The sequence below is a fragment of the Balaenoptera musculus genome, chromosome 10 (genome assembly GCF_009873245.2).
Source record: "Balaenoptera musculus isolate JJ_BM4_2016_0621 chromosome 10, mBalMus1.pri.v3, whole genome shotgun sequence".
NCBI lineage: Eukaryota > Metazoa > Chordata > Mammalia > Artiodactyla > Balaenopteridae > Balaenoptera > Balaenoptera musculus.
Genome location: NC_045794.1, coordinates 89,761,141 through 89,782,191, shown reverse-complemented (window position 1 = coordinate 89,782,191; position 21,051 = coordinate 89,761,141). Strand labels below are relative to the sequence as shown.

Genomic DNA, 21,051 nt, shown 5'->3' with positions numbered 1-21,051 from the left:
CAACATTCTTGCAGCACATAGCATTCCAAGCCATTTCCTTATATGCAAAACAGATTTTTTAAAAAGCAGGAAGACATTGGCAATATTGCTATTTTCTGCAGATACTAACAGTGTTTTATTCCTGTGTTGTGATTCAGATTTTAATCTGTCACTATAGCATGTTTCAATAGTTGTTTATGTGCTAAGACATTTGTGTTTGGCCTTCTTATTGTTGGAAAAATAAAACTTAAATTCTGTGTATTTTAAGTCTTAAAAGCAAAATGTTCTTCAAATAATAAGAGGATTTCTTTGCAGAACAAGTACCTGAGCAGCACTCAAAGCAGTGTAACTTTGTTGTTAAAATGTCATCTACTTAGATTACAGATTAGGCTCCAAGTACTCAAAACACAAGGGAAAAGAAACCATAACTCCACTCCAGAAGCAGCCAGAAACAAGAGTCCCTAACAACCCAATGGTGGCCAAACAGTGCTGCTGCAGAGCCCAGATGTTTCAGCACAGAGCCTGAGGAACAACTGCAGAGAGCAGGAGGAGGTGGGCTGAGCTAGGTGTCCAAAGCACTCACTCCATGTCCAGTTCAACCAAACCAGCTCTGCTTGTATTCATTCCACAAATCAGGCTTCTGTGAACGATTTCAGGTGAAGAAAGAGTGCCACTACAAAAAAAATAATAATAATCTCCTGCAACAATCTGATGACACTGAATAAGTTCTCTGATCATTTTGAAATGTCCAAGTAATGCTGTAAAGCTGTTCTGAATATTTATTACATATCTTTCGGTAATAAAAGTCAAGACTGCCATGTAATTCACACTTAATTTTTTTTTTTATTCTGGTGTAGAACATTATCAATGTCTAACCTTCATTCTAGAGGGTAAGTCAAGAGGGGATGTCAGGAACCAACTATTCCCAAGGCCAACCCTGTCATGCAGTAACCTTTGGGCTATACCACCCCTGGAGCTTTAAATATATCTACCAAAAGGCTTCTGTGAGTGCATTTCTCACCACCACAATCAAAAAACACTAGAGATAGCACCCCAACAAGATGACGTCTGTAGTTTTAAAAAAACAAAACCAAAACAAGCTCCAGCATGAGATTATAAATCAGTCACATGAACGGTAGCCGGTTGTCAGTTGGCCGACCCCTGCTAGGTCTTAAGGGAAATCTGTCATTGGGGCCACCTCGCCCTGGCAAGATGGGGTTAGGTCCTGGAAGGGGGCCGATTGGGTCAAAACGTGGTCTGAGTGGAGGGAACTGTCTGGGTGTCTCCCCAGGCCCAGGGATGAGTGAATTGATTGGATCCCCAACATAAGGAAGGGTTAGTCTTTCATCGTATTCACCACCAATAATTCCTGGAGGAAGGAGAGAACTGGGAGGAAAAGGTCTGGGGTGCAAGGGGTTGGGATAGAATGGAATGGGGTGGGGTGACGATGGCAGGAACATCACATGCCGCCCTCTCTGAGCTTCTTTTCTTTGTTTGTGCCTCTTCTTGTACAGCTATAGAAAAAACAAGGACAAGATATGGTAAGTGAGTTGGATGTTTCCCCAAAGTTCGTTTGCTTTCATTGTATAGATCTATATATACTTTTCTTTTCCCATACTATCAAGGCAGGCAAAAAAAAAAACAGTGCACAGAAGAGAACTTTTACCAGTTTCTATCTGCATGAATAAGGTAGTAGCTATGAACACAATGCCAAATGAACTCTATTCTTTAACCACACTGCAACTGAGCAATTGTGCCAATTTGGAGTAACAATACATCCAAAGGAGGGATAACTGAGTGACATGTACTCTCAAGACTGCAATCTAGAGCTCTCAAGCTGATATGCAATTTTAAGTCAGCCTTTTTTGAAAGTGGAAAATTTAAATATTTGTTGAAAATGTCATGCCACAAAATATAAAAAGGTACTGGCAGGGAAGGGGGTGGGGGGCCAGCACTTATGTTCAATTTCTCACCTAACTTATATCCCTAATGGACCTCAATTTAAATAACAAAAAAGATGCTCTTTTAGAGGATGGAACATATTCCTAAAGAACAGTACTATGTATTTTGTACATATTTGAGGACTTTCATTGAATTTTATTCTCTAGTCCTTCATCCCAAGTTTCTGAGTCCTATCAATGTCTTTTTACAGTGGTATCTGCAAATAAAACAATATAATTTATTCTCTTCATAATTTACTATTCTAACTAGCTGAACAGCTGAAGATTACTCCAGCACAAAAACAACTCAATTTTTTTAACAACAGAAGAAGGAAGAATATATTAAGTAAAGGTGAAAACAATCATTGTGTTAAAGATTCTTTTTCCTGTGTAATTACAAGACACTAAGGACTGAGTCTAAGGTAAAAGTTGAAAACATTTTCATTTACTAAAAATTAGCAATAAATTTAATTAAAACATTGCATTATATCATAAAAAAGTGGAAAATATGCCCTTAATGTATTAATTCACGAGTTATTTCTGTGCTATGAACGTTAGCCTTGGTATTTAAAACTACCTACTTCTTTCCAATCTGTGTCTCGACCTCTGACAGTACCATCTACAAAGAAAAAGCAAAAAACAAAGATTTAAAACCGTTTCATTCATCCAACATTAAACCTGTCTTACTTCAATTTTCTATCCTGAAATAGTCTACTTGATCTAATGGACTGTTTGTATTGCAGAGAACACAAAAATGAATGGGGAGAGTTTTCAGGACATAGGCAAAGGTATATGAAGCTTAGAATCTCTTTACAGTAAGGCTATGTTATGATTATTTCTTACTCTTAAAAAAAAAAAAGCCCACAACTTAAAACTTCTGGCAAGCTGAGTAATTAAGACCTCAGTAACAAAGAACCCTTTTCTTGTTAACATGTTATCATGGAAATCACCTCGAAAATCCCGCAGATATAAACACCTCCACAGAAGTTGGTCATTCGAAGCAATATAGAGGTCACGACAAACTGCAGACAAAGACAGGACAGAACGAATATCCAAAAGTCGGAAGATCCGCAGTTTCAGCTCCAATGGGAGGACTACCAACCCAAATACATCTGGTAGGTTCAGTGCTAAAAGGAAAAAGAGAATAGGTATCACTGAGTAAAGAACATCCAGTTTCCCCATATATTCAACCAAAGTTGCCAACTTTCTAAAGAGATGATAAATTAGATGGTATCCTCAATTATCCAAGCATAAGTTATCTGTAACAAACTTTTGTCCCCAGGTTAACTCTATAACTACTACTAACTCCAAGCCCCTTATTCTCTTTATGTTTTAGTAGAGAAACAAATTACTTTTTAATACAGATCAAATAAATAACTATGACAATTTCTAAATACTAGCCAATGGCCTCCCCTTTGTTTCAAGCGATATTCAGTACAACAAAAAATTCTCTATTCAACTATAGAAAATGGATAATTAATTGGCTTGTACAATTGGTTTCCAATGCTGCTACTTATTAGCTGTGTGCCTTTGGACAAGTTATTTAAACTCTAACTCAATTTTCTCATCTGTAAAATGGGTTACTAATATTACCTACCTCATTGAGTTGAGAATTAAATGTGTAAATACATACAGAGTGCTCAGAACAATGTTTGGCACATAATTAGCACTCGAGTATTAGATTACTATTATTCGATATCTAGCTGAAAAAGAAGAGAGGTAGACAAATTCAAAAGCAAAACCAAGAAAGGAAAAGAATAGTATATTCCGAAGTCAAATGAAAATTATTTTTTGATTATTAGCTCCTTTGAATATATGGGATACCATTCTCCACTAGCAAAGATAATCAAAATCCAGTAAGGGGTTTTAAAATTCACATTATTCTTTTCCCTCACCACCAGCCAAAGAAGAAAACTATGATTATAATAGCCTTGGCACCATGCAACTTGAGACCTAAAATATTATTTTTCTACATACAAATAGCAGATAAAAGCCACATACCTATCTGTATAAACCTGAAATTATTTACCAGCCAAAAGAATGTGGTAGATTACGATTCTACCCTGTCATTTTCTACCCTATAGTTATACTTCCCCGTCCCACAGTCACCAGGTTTGGCCATTTTTACTTGTTTTGTCCAGTGAAATGTGAGTGCAAGTGGCATATCATTTCTGAACAAAAGCTTTAAAAACCAACACATGGTCAGGCCACTGGTCCTCTCTTCCCTGTGCCACAAGAAGAGCAAGTCCTGGATGAGGACTACTCACCACTCCTCGGCTAAAGCTAAGCCCCACACAGCATGTACGCAAGCGAGACATAAATGTTCACTTAAGATTTTAAAATATTTTTTACTACAACACAAAGAGAAAGCTGATTAACACAAGGATTTTGAGTGAATTATAAACCTCACTGAATTAGCTTCACCATCTATAAAATGAGAGTAAAATCTACCTCAAAGTTGTTAGCATTAAATAAGAATGCATGTGAAATATCCAAAGTACCTAGCACAGAGTCCCAGTAAATAGTTTAAAAAAAAAAAAGTAGACCAAATTTACAGGCTATACGTTATTTATATATGTATTTATTGAACACTTATTATAGGCCTGACCGTGTGCTAGGCCATGAGAATACAAAAGTGAAAAAGACATATTCCCTGCTTTCAAGGTATTCATAACCTTAGGTGGAGAGAAATCATGTCAAAAATTATGATACACTGAATAAAGGGCTATAATAAAGATACATATAAAATGCAGTGGAGATACAAAGAGGATGTGAAGAGCAATTAAGGAATTAACATTTAAGCTTAGTCTTAAAAGAGCAGAATTTCCACTAGGACGAGAAAAGAGGGAAGAAAAGAGGGAAGGTTTACGTCACCCTTAAACATATGTGAACTTACTATTCTTTCTAGCCATTCAACCTGTGATGATTTATCATTTCTCACCTTGTCGGGTAAAAGCCAGAAGAGGATACACCAGCTGGTCCTTGAAGAGGCGAGAGAGCTTCTGAAGATCTTTGTATATCTTGGCTACATTTTCCCCTAGAATATTTTTTAAATGAAAAATCAAAACACACAATCAAGTGGAAAAACTTGAAATGGTGTTCTCTACTTCTGCCAAACCAAATCAAAGTGGTAAGTTAGTTTTCACAATTCCTACATAAACAGAAATGAACCAAAGTCTCTGGTCGAAGAGGAAGTAATACAATGTGTAACTCTGAAAGCTGAATCATCTTTAAACAAATTTTTCCCTACTATAAAAGTAATTAGGAACTTATAAATAAAAGGATAAATAACAGTACCTAGGTACTATACTATAAGCCACGGTAAAAATTGATTAAAATGACTTGTCAAATGAGTAGCATATTCCTACCCAACATAAAAATTACATATTGAAAATATTCAATTAATATAATCCGAAAACTTGTAATCTAACAGTATTAACCTTCTTCCTCCTTTTTCGTTTCCTTTTTCCTTATTTAACAGAAATAAGATCATCTGAGCTATATTCCTATAAAAATTGTTCTTAAAAAATAGGTCTCAGGAGTCAAATCTATTCCAATCCTAAATTCTACCATTTATTAGCTCTGTGACCTTGAAGTAATTTAACCTCCTCTAGACCTGTTTCCTGATCTAGAAAATGGGCATAACAACCTCTACTGCTGTAGAATGTAGAGTATTTCTACTCCCCACAGCAAGGTCCTCCATAGTATAGAGATGAATATAAAGTGTTATAGCCAAGGAATTTCAAGTTTTTTTGGTCTTAATGGTAAGACCATCTTTACAGATTTATCAGTCTAGTTCATGTGTTCTCAACAGAAACAATATTGCCCCCAACCAGGCAAAAATCCCAGCTATTACATTGGTCTGTGACCCTCCAAAGGGCCACAGTATACAAATAAGTATACAGTATATCTATGAAATTAAAATTTCATGAGGGAGAATGATTTGGGGGGGAAAATGTGTACAAACTCTCCTCAGGGGATTGATAATGAAAAAATGGTTGAGAAACACTGGCCTAGTATGACATTAAATGTTCAGAGACCATTATAAATACGTATTCTGATGTCTCCTTTTCTTATCAGCTTTAGTTTATATAAGTTAGTCTCTCAGGGCCTGATCTCCCCTAGGAACTAACAAGAATAAGTCTCAAGACCTTCAAAGCAAAGATCTAGATCTAGGTAGCTTCCCTTAAAAGACCCTGCTGTAAGTCCCATCTCCCTGCTATACCACACCATTCCCCATGTGGATTTTAAAACCCGCCTAAATTTACTATGAGGATAAAATGAAAAATACATCTGTAAAGGCCCATGTCCAGCAAAAGACAAGTACTAAAAGATGTTAATTCCCCTTCCACCTCATCTCTTCTCCTTCAACTACTTACCTGCCTCTCACACTTTGGGTTTAACTGAAAGAAAAAAGGAAACTCGTCTTCTTTGCATCTATTAATTTTATAGAACATAAGCAAAACCATGCCTAGAATGCAAACTTTTGGTAAAGTTCCAATCTGTATCAAATAGCAACCAAATTTATATAAGTTTAAGCAAACATTTTTAGTGCAGTTTTTCCTTCGATAATCGTCGATAATGAAGTTGCATTGTATGGTTTCCACAAAACACAGATCCTCTCCATACTGGTTAAATACAATGCTAGAAAAATCCACAAAGAGTAATTCAGAAATTATGAAGCATCGGGACTTCCCTGGTGGCACAATGGTTAAGAATCCGCCTGCCAATGCAGGGGACCCGGGTTCGAGCCCTGGTCCGGGAAGATCCCACATGCCACGGAGCAACTAAGCCCATGCACCACAACTACTGAGCCCGCGTGCCACAACTACTGAAGCCTGCGCGCCTAGGCCCGTGCTCTGCAACAAGAGAAGCCACCGCAATGAGAAGCCTGGGCACCACAATGAAGAGTAGCCCCCGCTCACCACAACTAGAGAAAGCCCCTGCGCAGCAACAAAGACCCAATGCAGCCAAAAATAAAATAAATAAATTTATTTTAAAAAAAAAAAGGAAAGAAATTATGAAGCATCAACAGTGCTTGATGTATAAATATAATTCAGTATCCAAGACCCTAAGAGAAACAGGAAAGAAACCAAAACTCTGCAACATTGTCTTAAATCTGCTTTAATCTCATCTAGAAACTGTAAGTCTTTTGAACATTACCTTTCTGTTTTTTTAAAGTGAACCTCTCAAAGCTTCATACCAGAAGTTCAATCATGGTTATATTACCTGATTCCTCTTTGCAAATAAAAGATTCTGGCAGCAGCTGCAGTCTTTTCACACTTCTAATCTCATTGTTGATTTTTAGTGTAGCTGTAAATAGGCAAAAGAAAGATGATGAAAAAGTTTTGCCATTTCATCAACTGCCTTCACTTTTTAGTATGGACTTGCATTCCCTTGCCCCCATATATAGGAAAAACACATTATAAAAACAAACTGCCCTATGCTTATTTCCTTCCCTCACAGCAAAGTCCAAAGTGCAAACCTGCATCACATTAAGTAAAATCACTCTAAAACACCACTTTTAAAAACTACAGTTAAGCACCTTTATATGAAACCCACTAAGTATTACCAACAGCAGCTTATTAATAATTGAAAGATATGCAACAAGGTTAATAGGAGACAGTTAAACACAATACAATCATTATTTCTAATGAGGTGACTAAAAACTCCATTTATTTTTTATTTAACCCTTGGCAGTGAGTCTTCTCTTGTTTATTAAAAGAATCCTGCTAGTTTTCATAGTATCGTCTCTCTCTAAACTCAGAGGATCAATATTCTTGACATCACCAGAGGGTTCATTTTTAATCCTATATGCAAAGGCGCACTTCACCTCATTCCATGAAAGAGCCAGTGACGTGCTCGTGCACGTGTGCACTGAGCAGGATGTCTCGGGTGAAGCAAAGATTTAAGGACACACTGCTCCTTTTCAAAGAACCAGGCCTGGAATGGTTCTGGAATGGCTGTCTGCCATGTAAGTCCACAAGTAGATGATTTGCCAAGAATTATTAAAGGAACAAAGCATCAGAAACTAAGACATTTAGCAGCTATTCTCTATGTTAAGTATCTTAAGACTAGTAAATAAAGGTTAATATACACGTGTCATTAAAGTGATTTATAAGAAATTGAGGCAAAAATTACAACCTCACATTTACTCTTTGATAGCTGCAACCTTGCAAGTTATGATGTGATATAGCAGTATGACTGGATACTGTTGGCCCTCTTTGTATAAGAATGCCCAGCCAAAAGTTACATTTGCTAACTGTGATGAATTGTTGAAGAGACACTGCTAGGTCCTAGTGCCATCAGTCACATCCTACAAACGTGAAATACCACTAGAGCTGCTAAAGCTGAAAATTTGAGACTTTTAAATAACATTTCAAAGAATCTAGTGATTAAAAAGAAATAGAAGAAATTACATAAAGGGAACCTAAAACTATCTTTTATTTCAAAGATCACAGTGTAAGTCAGTGGCTTTCAAATAGATTTTAGCAGAAAAAGCTTTTCCCAACAAAATCTTACAAGGGACCTCACTAAATTAAACAGGCACACATGTTGCTGCTCAAGGTTTAAGTAGCGACAGTGGCTCTACCAAGCCACCTCCTTGCTCCCATCTCAGCAGAAACTAGCAGCTGCAGAGCATGTTGAAAACCACTGAGCTAAGACATATCAAGGCAACTGTCTCTGCTGTACAAAAGATGAGCTGTAATGAAAAATAAAAAATGCAGTCATTCCAACCTTACCAGACTCTTACTCAGCTAAAAGGGTAAACCTCAAAATCAAAGCAGGACAAAAACAAAAGAGTCTAGTCACTCAAATGAATCTCCAGGATGTGTGATTATGAGACTACTCCATAGACCCCTGGTAGCTGGTATAGATCTCTGGATGGCATCTGAGCTAAAATGAAATACAAAAATAGAATGTATTGCCATCCAGTGAAATTTCTTAGTATGAAAGAGGAGAACTAGAAAAAGAAACTCTATTCAGAGTGACTTACTTGAGGGTGGGTAGTAGGGGGATAAAACACACACATACTGAGGCCTCAGAACCCTTAGCGGTACTTCTATGCATTCAGAGATGCCAAACTAGATAAAAAATGACCCCAGCTCAACCTCACCTTTCACCATCTCTCAGTTCAAGACCTTGGTTAGTAAAACAAAAATTAAAAAGCCATCCACAGGCATAAAGAAAAAGTATTCTTTAAAGAGTTCATATGTAATAGACTCATTTTACTCCTAGTATCACAACTCCCCCTGGAGCAAAAAAATTACACAGTTAAGACAGCAAAAGAGTACAGCTGCCTCTAGAGTGAAGGCTGCTAGCATAAACATCAGCCCTGTATTCTATAACCTTTCAGACCCATGTTATCAGTGGGCTCGGGATTAAACAAAGTTGAGAAAGACTCCTAACTGCATCATGATAGCCCATCGCTGAAGTGGCTATAAAATTTTTGGAGAGAAACATGTAAAGATTCACAAACTAACGAACATGACTATGCCATCCAATTACCATTTATGACGATGAGGTTTCCCAAAGGCACACAGGTGAGAGCAGCAGAGCCACCCTCGCAGAGAGGATGCGTGTACTGCAGCTTATACACGCCCCCCCGACCTCCAGTTCTCCGGCATGGACACAGCTTTGGCTTCAGTCCCCTGGGGAGTGAAATGAAAGGGAAACAAATAATGAAGAACCGTATTACTCTCAAAAAGATTAAAAACCCAAGAGGCCCCTAACTTGTCTACAAATAAGCATTCCATACAGTCCCTTTAATAAAATTTATCAATTCATTAATATTTCTATTAATATTTAAAACTTCGATAGAAAAAAAGTTACATTATCTGCCACCAAAACTTTTGTTCAAATAGATAAAATAACATCAGAGATAGAGACTGATTTCTCACTTCAAAGTCTCACTTCTCTGCCTAGCAAAGCCGTATCATTATGCACGATCCCAGTTCAAATACCACTTCCTTTGTGAAGCCTTTTTCAAAACAAATCCTTTTTGTCATTCCCATTCTCTCACCCTCTAACATTCTGTTCATATTTCTATTGTTACATACTTCTATTATGTTATTAATTGTATTATAATACGTTATAATTTCCTTTTTGTTTCTCTCCTCCACTTACAGACTCCTTGAGGATGAGGACTGTCCCAGTATCTTTATATTCTAATTCCTGGCATGACATGGTGCACGTGTTCAATGATCACTGAATTAGTCTATATACTTGTTACTCATAACATGGCCCACAGACCAGCAGCATTGCTATCGTGTAGAGTATGCTCACATAATATCTCAGGCTCCACCCCAGATTTATTAAATCACAATCTGCATTTAACAAGATCCCTAGGTATTCTTAAGCACATTAAAGTTTGAAAAACTTCTAAATGTTCTCCTCTGTGAATCTCTGGCATCCTATATATGTATGCGTTTCTCCTACAATTTAGCCAATACAGTATAACGGTCTGTATACTTGTCTCTCTCTCCTACTCTTGGACTGTAAGCAACCTGAAAGCAGAGACAAGGCACTGCACCTGACACTGGCAGACATTTATCAAATGGATAAGGAATGAATGAATGAAGGTAAGCAACTACAGCACAAGAAAAACGCCCCTCTTCCTAACTGAATCTTACTAAGTTAGTGGCAATTCATAGAACCACTAACATTAAAAAATAACCTGGTGAGCCATCTATCTAGTCATGCCCAATCCACACGCACTGACCACATTTTACCTACATACGATCACATATAAACTTTTGGGTTTTTTTAAACCATAGTTGCCATCAATTCTATAATATTAACTAAAAGCTGACGAGGAAATAAAGGAGAAAAAAAGAAGGAAAAGAGGGAAGGCAACATTTACTGACTGCCTACTGTATGCTCAACACTGTGTTCGACACTTTACATTAATACCCAAACACATTTAATAAAGAAATCTAGAACACCACCCCTTTTCTAATGGGAAACTTTCGCTCTCTGTAGGCTTACCTGAGGTATGTAACCCGACTCCAACATGAGAAGATGTATGGATACTATCAGGGCATCACTGGGGTTAGAACAGTCAGCTGACTGATACAGGGTCTCTAATGAATGTGGCACTTGCCCTTCCACCGATTCGCTGCAGAGCATTGGTTCTGAGGGGTAGAAACCTGTGCCCTCTTCCACATCCACGACATCTGGAATTGACTCAGCTTCAAAATTTTGACTAGGCCCTGACTGAAAGGGATAACAAAAACAATGAATTCATTAAACAGACTTTCATTTTTTCACAGTAAATTTTGTATTCAAAGTGGACTGAGATTAGCGCTCAGAGCCAAAGCACATTACTGGGTTCAGAAATGGTACACATTTTCAGCAAGCCCTCCTAAACAAATGAGCCTGCAATCTGCTCCTCCATCCTGAATTCCTTATCTCCATTAATTCTGGCTGATATGCCAAAAACCTGGAAATCATCCTAGACTTCCCCCTCGACCTTATTAAGTGCCACCCCCAATATGATTAGCTGTCAAAGGTCCACTGACTCTTATCTCCTAAATATCTCCAAAAATCTGCCCCTTCCTACTCCAGTGGTACTTCAGACTCATTTATCTCCTAACCTCCAGCAACGGCCTCCCCAAGTATACCTTCACTCCTCTTTCTTGTCTTCCAATACATTCCACCCACTGCTGCCAGAGTTTTTTGACAACTGAGAATCCAATTATGTCCCAAGTCCCAGCTTAAACTTGCCAGTACTTCCCCTACGCAGACAGCAGCACTGCCCTAAATTGTGCCTTGGAATGTGACCCTAAGTGTTCTTAGGAAAAAAGAGGTCTACAATCAAATAAGTATGGACATCTGCATGTCATAGCCACCTAACCTTACCCTCCATATTCATAAAATACACTTTGGCATTATAAAGCTCTGAGAAGTCCAATACTAACAGAAAGTGTGCATAACATTTAACTAAGAAACACTATCCTCCTTCCTTAACACTCAGCATCCCCATAACACTTACTTATAATCTCACAAGACAAGTTTTTCATAGAGGCCATGCTGAGAAATGCAGGCTTACAAAATAAAGTCCAAACTCCTAAACTCCTTAGCATACAGGGCCCTTCATCACCTGATCCCTGACTCTGTATCAAGTTCACATTCCACAGTTCCTTCCTCCCCATTCTGGTATTCCCCACCTCTTCAGGTTATAGACTACCTCTCTGCCTTGCAAAGGCCTTAATTATTGCACTTTATCACACTGTATTGCAACTTTCTGATTACATGTCTATATCCTACCACAACCACAAGCTTAGAAAGGAACAGACTACATGTCACCCATTTTTTTAACACCCGTACAGTACCTGGCACACAGTAGGTACTCAATAAATGCTTGTTGAACAAATGCTGAAGGATAATATCTTACAATTCTTACAATTTCATGTTTTTGATTTCATTGTTTTCTAATTTACACCACACAAAAATTCTGTAAAATAGGTAAGACAGATGACGTCACCTTTTTATACGTACTGTAATTTTGATTCAGATTAAATAACATAATCAAGGTTACCAGCTAATAAAAATTTGAAATAAACAAAGATCTCCAGACTCACAGTTCAGGGCTTTTAGACGCAATACACTGCTTCCGTAAGACTGAGTTACCTATATTAATTTCGCTCAGAAAGACTATTTCCTAGGTATGTGCTCAACTCTTAATGCAAAGCACATGTTTCTTTTAAGTTCGTATTTCCATTAGGAAAGGAACAGAGGAAATTAAAATTACATAATATGAGTGAAACGGTGGAAGAGTGTAAGGGAACAAGAGGTTGTTTCTTTCAAAATCCCTGAGGACCTGAGCCCTGATGGCTTATGGAAAAGATCCAAATTCATTTGTTAAAACCTAGAGGTTGGGCTTCCCTGGTGGCGCAGTGGTTGAGAGTCTGCCTGCTAATGCAGGGGACACGGGTTCGAGCCCTGGTCTGGGAAGATCCCACATGCCACGGAGCAGCTGGGCCCGTGAGCCACAACTACTGAGCCTGCGCGTCTAGAGCCTGTGCCCCGCAACGGGAGGGGCCGTGATAGTGAAAGGCCCGCGCACCGCCATGAAGAGTGGCCCCCGCTTGCCGCAACTGGAGAAAGCCCTTGCACGAACCGAAGACCCAACACAGCCAAAAATAAATAATAAAAATAAATAAATAAAGTAGCTATAAAAAATTAAAAAAAAAAAAGGCTTCCTATGTAGGCCCCCCAGAGTTACTGTCTCTTAGCCTTTAAAAAAAAAAAAAAAAAAAAAAAAAACCTAGCGGTTGACGACAATCCATATTACCTAAAAACGAGGCTCCATCGTATTTTTGAGAAAGGAGAAACTACTTATTAAAACCACTTAACACCTAACTAAATTATGAATTACAGGCATACCTGGAGATATTGCAGGTTGGGTTCCAGACCACTGCAATAAAGTGAATATATCACAATAAAGCAGGTCACACAACTTTTTTGGTTTCCCAATGCATATAAAAGTTATGTTTACACTGTACCGTAGTTATTAAGTATGCAATAGCATTATGTCTAAACAATGCACATACTTTAATTTAAAAATACTTTTTTGCTAAAAAATGCTAACCATCACGTGAGCCTTCAGTGAGTCGTAACCTTTTTGCAATAGTAACATCAAAGATCACTGATCACAGATCATAACAAATATAATAATAACAAAAAATTTTGAACTATTGTGAGAATTACCAAAATGTGACACAGAGGCAGAAGTGAGCAAATGCTATTGGAAAAATGGCGCCAATAGACTTGCTCAACGCCGGGTTGCCGCAAACCTTCAATTTGTAAAAAACACAGTATCTGCAAAGCACATTAAAACTAAGTGCAATAAAATGAGGTATGCCTGTATATATGCTCTTTGCTTCTTATACCTAACTTTTGGCCATTTAGTACTTACTGACAGTCGTATGGGAGAGAATATATGTGGGAAAAATATTTTAAAAGGTTACCCTAGACTGATAATGACATGGGAGGAAGATATCAGAATCCCCTGGTGAGCTTATCAAACTCTACTCTCACTCCATGAGAACCACTGACGTTCTCTGAGCCATCCTGATATGATATAAGTACTTATCATATTCTTCATGCATGTGGAGATGAGAAAAAATGTTTAGCACCACCTCTCTAAACAGATCATCTGTCATATGTCATTCACAAATGAGTGGAACAAGTATGGAACAAGACCCTAATATTAGGGTCTGATACTTTTTAGCTGATTGGTAAATTATAAAAATCATCCACTAAGTCCCCACTTAGTCCCCACTAAGATTTTACAGTCACCCTATACAAGTCGTAGAATACAAAACAGCATGCTTTTAGAACTGAAATTACTAACATGAGGCAATATTAATGTCTCCAAATTTTCCAAAAGGAAACTAGTAAAGTAACTATCATATACACTATGAAAAGTAAAGGGAATGGATCCTTCTACAGAATCTCTGAATGAGTCTATCATCAAAAAAGATTCAGAAATGTAATTTAAATATCTGACTAAATATTCTTACTCATTCCCTAGATTACTTCTATGAGACAGAATCTCAGAGATACACAATAATTTCTGAAAAGAAAATTCATAAAAATACTTTGAGCTTTATAAAAGCTTTTTAAACTTACTTAATCTCTCTGGATACTATTACTAAAAATCTAGACATAGATGATTTTTATAATTTACCAATCAGCTAAAAAGTATTTTTTAATATCTGTCTATACTTGATGACATGATAGGCACAATGAATACTTACAAATATTTAAAGCCTGCAAAAAAAAAATTAAGTTCACATGATGAATGTACACACACAAAACAATTAACAAGATGGCATATGTACTGGTATTAAAATATTAAGTAATAAAGTGATCATTTGTGCCATACAAGAAATCAAAAGGCAGAATAATAAATAATGAGGTGTTTACAAGGCAATAAAGATGATCAATACAAAGAAACTGAAGAAAACTACTGGGCTGCCGTTGGCAGGGCCTTGGAAGGTGGGTAGAGATGTGGACAGGAGAGAGAGGACAGGGAGGGGGTTCCAAGCTGGGTGAGCAGCGAGAGCAAAGAGCGAAGCAGTCACTAGGCTGTGTGTGTGTGTGTGTGTGTGTGTGTGTGTGCCCGTGCATGCGCAGGTGTGAGCGTGTGCAGGTGCTGGCTGTGAGAGGGACAGTGAGGAGGAGGAGTCCAGTCTGACTGCAGATGACAGTTTACAGGAGGGAGGAACAGAAACTAGCCCCCAAAGGTTGTGGGGCAACTGCTCAGAAAGCCTTAAAAACCAGGTACAGGAGGACAGACAACATTTTCCTCATCTGAGACATGAGAGGGTTGAACTAGAGACATCTGGACTTTTTCAGCTCAAAAATTATGAGCCCAGGTGTACCTATGACACAGAGTTACCTAAGAGCAGGGGAACAACATAATCAAAAATGTGCAGGAAGGGGCTTCCCTGGTGGTGCAGTGGTTAAGAATCCACCTGCCAATGCAGAGGACACGGGTTCAAGCCCTGGTCCCGGAAGATCCCACATGCCGCGGAGCAACTAAGCCCGTGCGCCGCAACTACTGAGCCTGCGCTCTAGAGCCTGCGAGCCACAACTACTGAAGCCCACGTGCCTAAAGCCCGTGCTCCGCAACAAGAGAAGCCACCGCAATGAGAAGCACGTGCACCGCAACGAAGAGCAGCCCCCGCTTGCCGCAACTAGAGAAAACCTGCACGCAGCAACCGAGACCCAATGCAGCCAAAAATAAATAAATAAAATAAATTTATTAAAAAAAAAAAATGTGCAAGAAGAAGATGAACCCAGAAAGCAGACTGAAGAACACACACTGGAAGCCTGGAATGGAAAGGAAAAACAGGCAGGGCTTGTTAAGGGGCTGGATATAAGGAGTCAAAAATCATTCCACAGTTTTAAGCGCAGGAAAACAGTACTGCCATTGACAGAGGAGGAGCTGGTTTGGGAAGAAAACATCAGTGCACATATTTTCAAATTTACATCAGCATCTAGAGTCTGAGGTGACAATTTTTTTAATTTTAAAAACTTAAAATACACACACACAGGAATATTACTCAGCCATAAAAAAGAATTAAATTCTGCCATTTGCAACAACATAGATGGACCTAGAAGGTAGGATGCTTAGTGAAATAAGTCAGAGAGAGAAACACAAATACTCTATGTTATCACTTACAGGTAGAATCTAAAAAATAAAACAAACGAATGCGTATAACAAAACAGAAACAGACTCACAGATACAGGCAACAAACTAGTGGTTATCAGTGGGGAAGGGGCAAGATAGGGATATGGAATTATTAGATACGAACTACTGTGCATAAAATAAATAAGCAACAAGGATATATTGTAGAGCACAGGGAAATATAGCCATTGTTTTGTAATAACTTTAAATGGAGTATAATCTATTAAAAAATTGAATCACTACGTTGTACACCTGAAACTAATATACTATTGTAAACCAACTATACTTCAATAAAAATAAATAAATTAAAATAAAAATAAATTTTCTATAAGATTATAATCTGCAGTCTACTGATGACAATTATCCTGACTGGTACAGAATTCAATCGAGCTATTCAGTATGATTTATCAACTATTCTATTTCTTGTCTTGATTTTAATACCCACCATACTTCCGTCATTCCAGACATCAGATTGGGCTGCCTGTCCTTGGAATGAATCACGCAGTTGTTCATCCTGTATGCTGGACTGACTGGAGCTGGCGGCCAAAGAGGGTTGGTCGTTATTCTGGAGTGAGGAATGCTCTGAATCTGTGGATGAAGGTAAGTTAGGTGCTGCAATGGCATCTTCAAGAATCAAACATATCAAGTCCCCAGAAACAATCCCATATGAAGCCAAGGTCTCTTCATCTCCAGTGAGGGCATCCTTGTTGTTCAATGTAATTGCAAACCGGGTATCAGAACTGCCAAGAAAGATGGATAAGGATAGTAAGAGCTACCTATTACCATTACCCACAATAATACATTTGAAACATATATAAGGTACATGGTATGACCCCAGCAGAACTAATGAAAACAAAACAAAACGAAGATAAGAGGAAAGCCAAAGCTTGGAAAAACTATCAAAATTATTTATTCTTATCACCAAATGCTTAGGTTATAGATTCTAGCCTGGGGGATAGGATCAGTAATTCTCTATCATTAATCCATGTTTTCATCAATTCTAAGATATATACTTTTTATACTTTGTCATCTTTGAAACAGGATGCTTCTTACAATCGATGACATATCACAGCTTAATGGACAGCATTTTTTCATTTAGTGTGACATAAGAATGTGCATCTCAGGATTGACAGCAACTGAGATTCAATGAAATATAGCCTCTTTAAAATATAAATTATATTACATCATTCCTCTGCTGAGAATTCTCCAATGGCTTCTATTTGACCTTGGAATAGAATCCTTAACATGCCCTCCAAAGCCCAACATCTGACCCACTTCTCCTACCTCACCCATCCTCTTTTTTTTTTTTTTTTTTTCACCCATCCTCTTACTAGCTGTTCTCCACTCGACTCATTCCTAAAAACAGATCAACCTCACTGCAGCCTTTGGGCCTCTGCATCTGCTCTTCCAGTTATTCAAATGACTTGAGTCTTTCTCATCATCCAGGTCTCAACCCAAATGTCACCTCTTCAGAGATGCCTTCCACTTGCCTCCATTACTCTATTTCATTCTTCTGTTTTATTTTTATTACAACATTGCTATTTGAAAATATATTTATTTGCTTATCCGCTCTCTTCCCCACCCCTACGACTAGGATTTAAGTTTCATGAGATGGGTACCTTGTCTGTCTAGTTCAAAACTGTATCTCCAGCACTTGGCAAATAGAAGTATTTGTGGAATGGATGCAACCAATAAACATTAGATGGAGAGATCAAGATGAGGCTGAAATCAGGGCTAATTAACAATATCCTTCCAGGACAGTTAGCTTATGGTTCCAAAATACTAGACCCATGTCCTAAACGAATATTCATAATCACAAAAAGTCAGATGAGTGCATGTAGACTGAGTATAAATTCATCCCTCCTACTGATAAGTTCAACCTTCTTACTGAGCACCAGTTATAATGTCTTTTATATGGAAGACAACACAAATCCAAAAACCCAGTGCTAAACAAGCTAAGAGCTCAAATTAGTCTGAAGCAAGGAACTCCCATCCTTTCTGCATCGCAGATTATCTGACCTTGAGAGAACAATCATCATTTCATTACATAGTGGTGAAGAATAATTAACAAACCACTGCAGAACATTTTATAAGACATTTACACTCAGCAATGCTAACTTCATTAACTTTTTGAGAGGTTAACAAAGGATGAAGTCTTTCGAAAATCATGTTCTGTTTATTTGTTCTTAAAATGCTACATTTTCAAAAGTGCTCCCCATAATTCATTAATGTTTTTTCTTGCACATATACATTTTTTCTTACCAATTAGTGTCTTTGGTAGAGAAATTACTGAAGCTTTAAGAACTACTCCTGCTTATTAGAAACTAAGTAGCTATGCCTCTGTTTTCAAATGTTTTGATAAATGTTGAAAATCTGCCAACTACCCAGAAAAACAACATCCCATTTTTAGCAGAAAAAAAGAATAACACCTCAAATGAACTATGTTTTTATGGATCATTTGTCACAGCACAAGGTTGTTTTTTTTAATGGTATCTAGCACAATGTTCGTTCAAATATCGATTTGTAAAAAAGGTAAAGAATTGTCTGCTTAATAAAATGTCGGCCTCCCCTTTAGAAAAAGGGAAGAGCTATTTCTAAAGTAATATATGGTTTTCCAGGAGAGTGGTTAAAAATTGATCCTGTTTTTAAACTGCCCATTTATTATAAAATGAACATACTTTCAGAAGAATGAATTTACTTTCACAAGCTGAAGCTTAACATTCCTTCCAGTTAACCAGCCTCCACTGTAAAAACAAAGCTGAAAGAGAAACTAACTTGGGCTCTTGGGTAAACAAAGCGTAGTATTAGGTTTCGCATCCTTTCTAGAGTGTCCCACCTAATTAAAAAATAATAAAATATATATACATATATATGAAAATACTTTAAAAAGAGAAGTTAATTTTGACAATTTGTGGTGGGGTAATGATGCCAGCATACAAAACACTTAGGTTTAACACCAAGAAAAAAACAACAGGCATGTCAGTTAATATAATGCCTAAAAGGAGTTATGTCAATACCTCGTTTTCTGTATTTATGTTTTTAATTTGGAGAAAAAAAGGCTTACTTTGAATGTAGTATTGTCTTAACCTGAAAAATGAAAGGGTGAGACATTCATAATACGGCCTCATTTTACTGAATTCCCTAAAAATAAAATGTAAGTTGATAAAAGTCTTATGAAAGGAACCACTTAATTAATAGAAAGGTTTTCTTTTGAAGAATTCATCTAAAAAGCCCCAGAGAACATCTTTTTTATTTTTTCTCAGCACACTCAAATTCCAAATTCGGTAGCTCAGTATTTGAAGAGGACCACCCTTACGTCTGTCCCTCTACTCCCAGATTACTGTCCCCAGGATACCCTTTTGGAAACAAAGCAGCCTCATCTGCAGCCCCATAAATAACAGAATTTGATCCATTACTTCTCAATGTCACTGCCCCCAAACTGCAAGCTCTCCAGGGTCATCATAAGGCCAACGTTTACCATAGTTTTTATCCAAAAAAAAAAAAAAAAGCAACATCTTGCCCAGTTAAATATTATTATTTAAAACAGACCGACACACTGCACTTTGTAAAACTGCAGCTGGGAAGTCAAAGTGCCCACAGCGGCTCCTGGCACGTAAACACTTAACGGAGTCTTAAGGTGACTGCAGCCTGAAAGCAGCGGTACCAGGTTACAGGTGGCCTCGGATGGAGGGCAGGTTTCTAACTCCTTCTAGTACTTTCCAAACTTTTTCACTGAAATACTCTGACAGCTGGAGATGGTGAACTTAAACCCCTGAGAGCCTGGAAAGGTTTAACCCAAGCCAAACCCATAATTTCCAACCTTACATTTCAAAGGACGTGAGAATTTTGCATCCTAGCCTATCCCTAGGTTCTTTTACTGCAAACACGGAAGCGAAGGCTCACCGTGGAGGGGATCGGAGCCCCCGAGACGGCGGGCCATGACCTCTGGGAGCCGGGACCCCGCACGCTGCAGCCCCAGCGCCCGCTCACCGCCCGGCCGGCGCGTCACAGTCCAGGGCCGCGGGCCCCGCGACGCCCAGCTCGCCGCCCGGCCTCACGTGACAGCCTGGGGCGTGCCCGCGCCAGCCGGCGCTCCTCCCCGACCCGCCGCGCGCGCCCCCGCCTCTCGCGTACCTGTACCCCCAGGTGGGCAGCAGGGCCTCTCTCAGGTGCGCGCGTAGCTGCCCCAGCGTCGGCTCCGCTTGGGGCATCTCCACCGGCCAGGTCCGCTTCTGAAGCCGGACCCGCAGCTTCATGGCAGCCGCAGGAGGGCCCAGGGGCTGGGACCCCGAGGCGGCGAGGGTGACGACGGCGCGGCCGGTCAACTCCCGCCTCAAGCGGCGGCGGCCCCGGAGCGGCGACTGCCGGAGCTATGGGGATGCTGAGGTGTAACGGCGTGAAGGCCCCACCAGGCCGGTCTCTGGAACTGAGCGCCCCACCCCCTCTCTTGAGGGCGCCCCCTGGAGCCCACCCCGCGAGCAGGCTGCTGGTGGCCTGCGTGGAGCCAGGCCGCTCGGGAACTCGCGATCGGTGACTCGGCGCGCGACAGCGCCCCCTGGGAGCCCGAGGAGCACACTGCGCAGGCGCCCAGACTGCAGCAAGGCGCGGGGATCGCGGCTCTTCTGCTTGTTGCTGTACCACCTCTTTCCAGTTGCGCCTGGAGAACGTTAACGCTGAAAGGGATGCTACAGGCAAAACTACTCGCCACTCCGCAAGGCTCAGGTGTACCTGGTTCTTACCCATTTCCTCCTTGGCGCCCGGCTCCAGCACCATACGCTCTGAGAAACCTTAGGTTGAGACCAGGCTCTGGTAGTTTCTCCCGTTACAGCAAAATTAAAACAGCTTGTAGTGAGTGATCTGTGTCGAAGAGTATATTAGTAATCTGTCTCTGCATAACAATCAACCCAAAGCTTAACAGCTTAAGACAACAAA

General features: G+C 39.2%; 1 protein-coding gene across 1 annotated transcript; it reads right to left on the bottom strand.

Annotated features, from left to right (window-relative positions):
- Positions 1-802: 802 nt before the first annotated feature.
- Positions 803-20,912, bottom strand: FBXO7 (F-box protein 7). Its single transcript, XM_036866489.1, is given in 10 exon segments — positions 803-1,493; positions 2,501-2,538; positions 2,870-3,046; positions 4,861-4,956; positions 7,149-7,232; positions 9,429-9,528; positions 9,530-9,571; positions 10,908-11,135; positions 16,565-16,859; positions 20,254-20,912. Coding segments are annotated over 10 exon segments (1,572 nt in total). The 5' UTR covers positions 20,376-20,912; the 3' UTR covers positions 803-1,103.
- Positions 20,913-21,051: the final 139 nt, after the last annotated feature.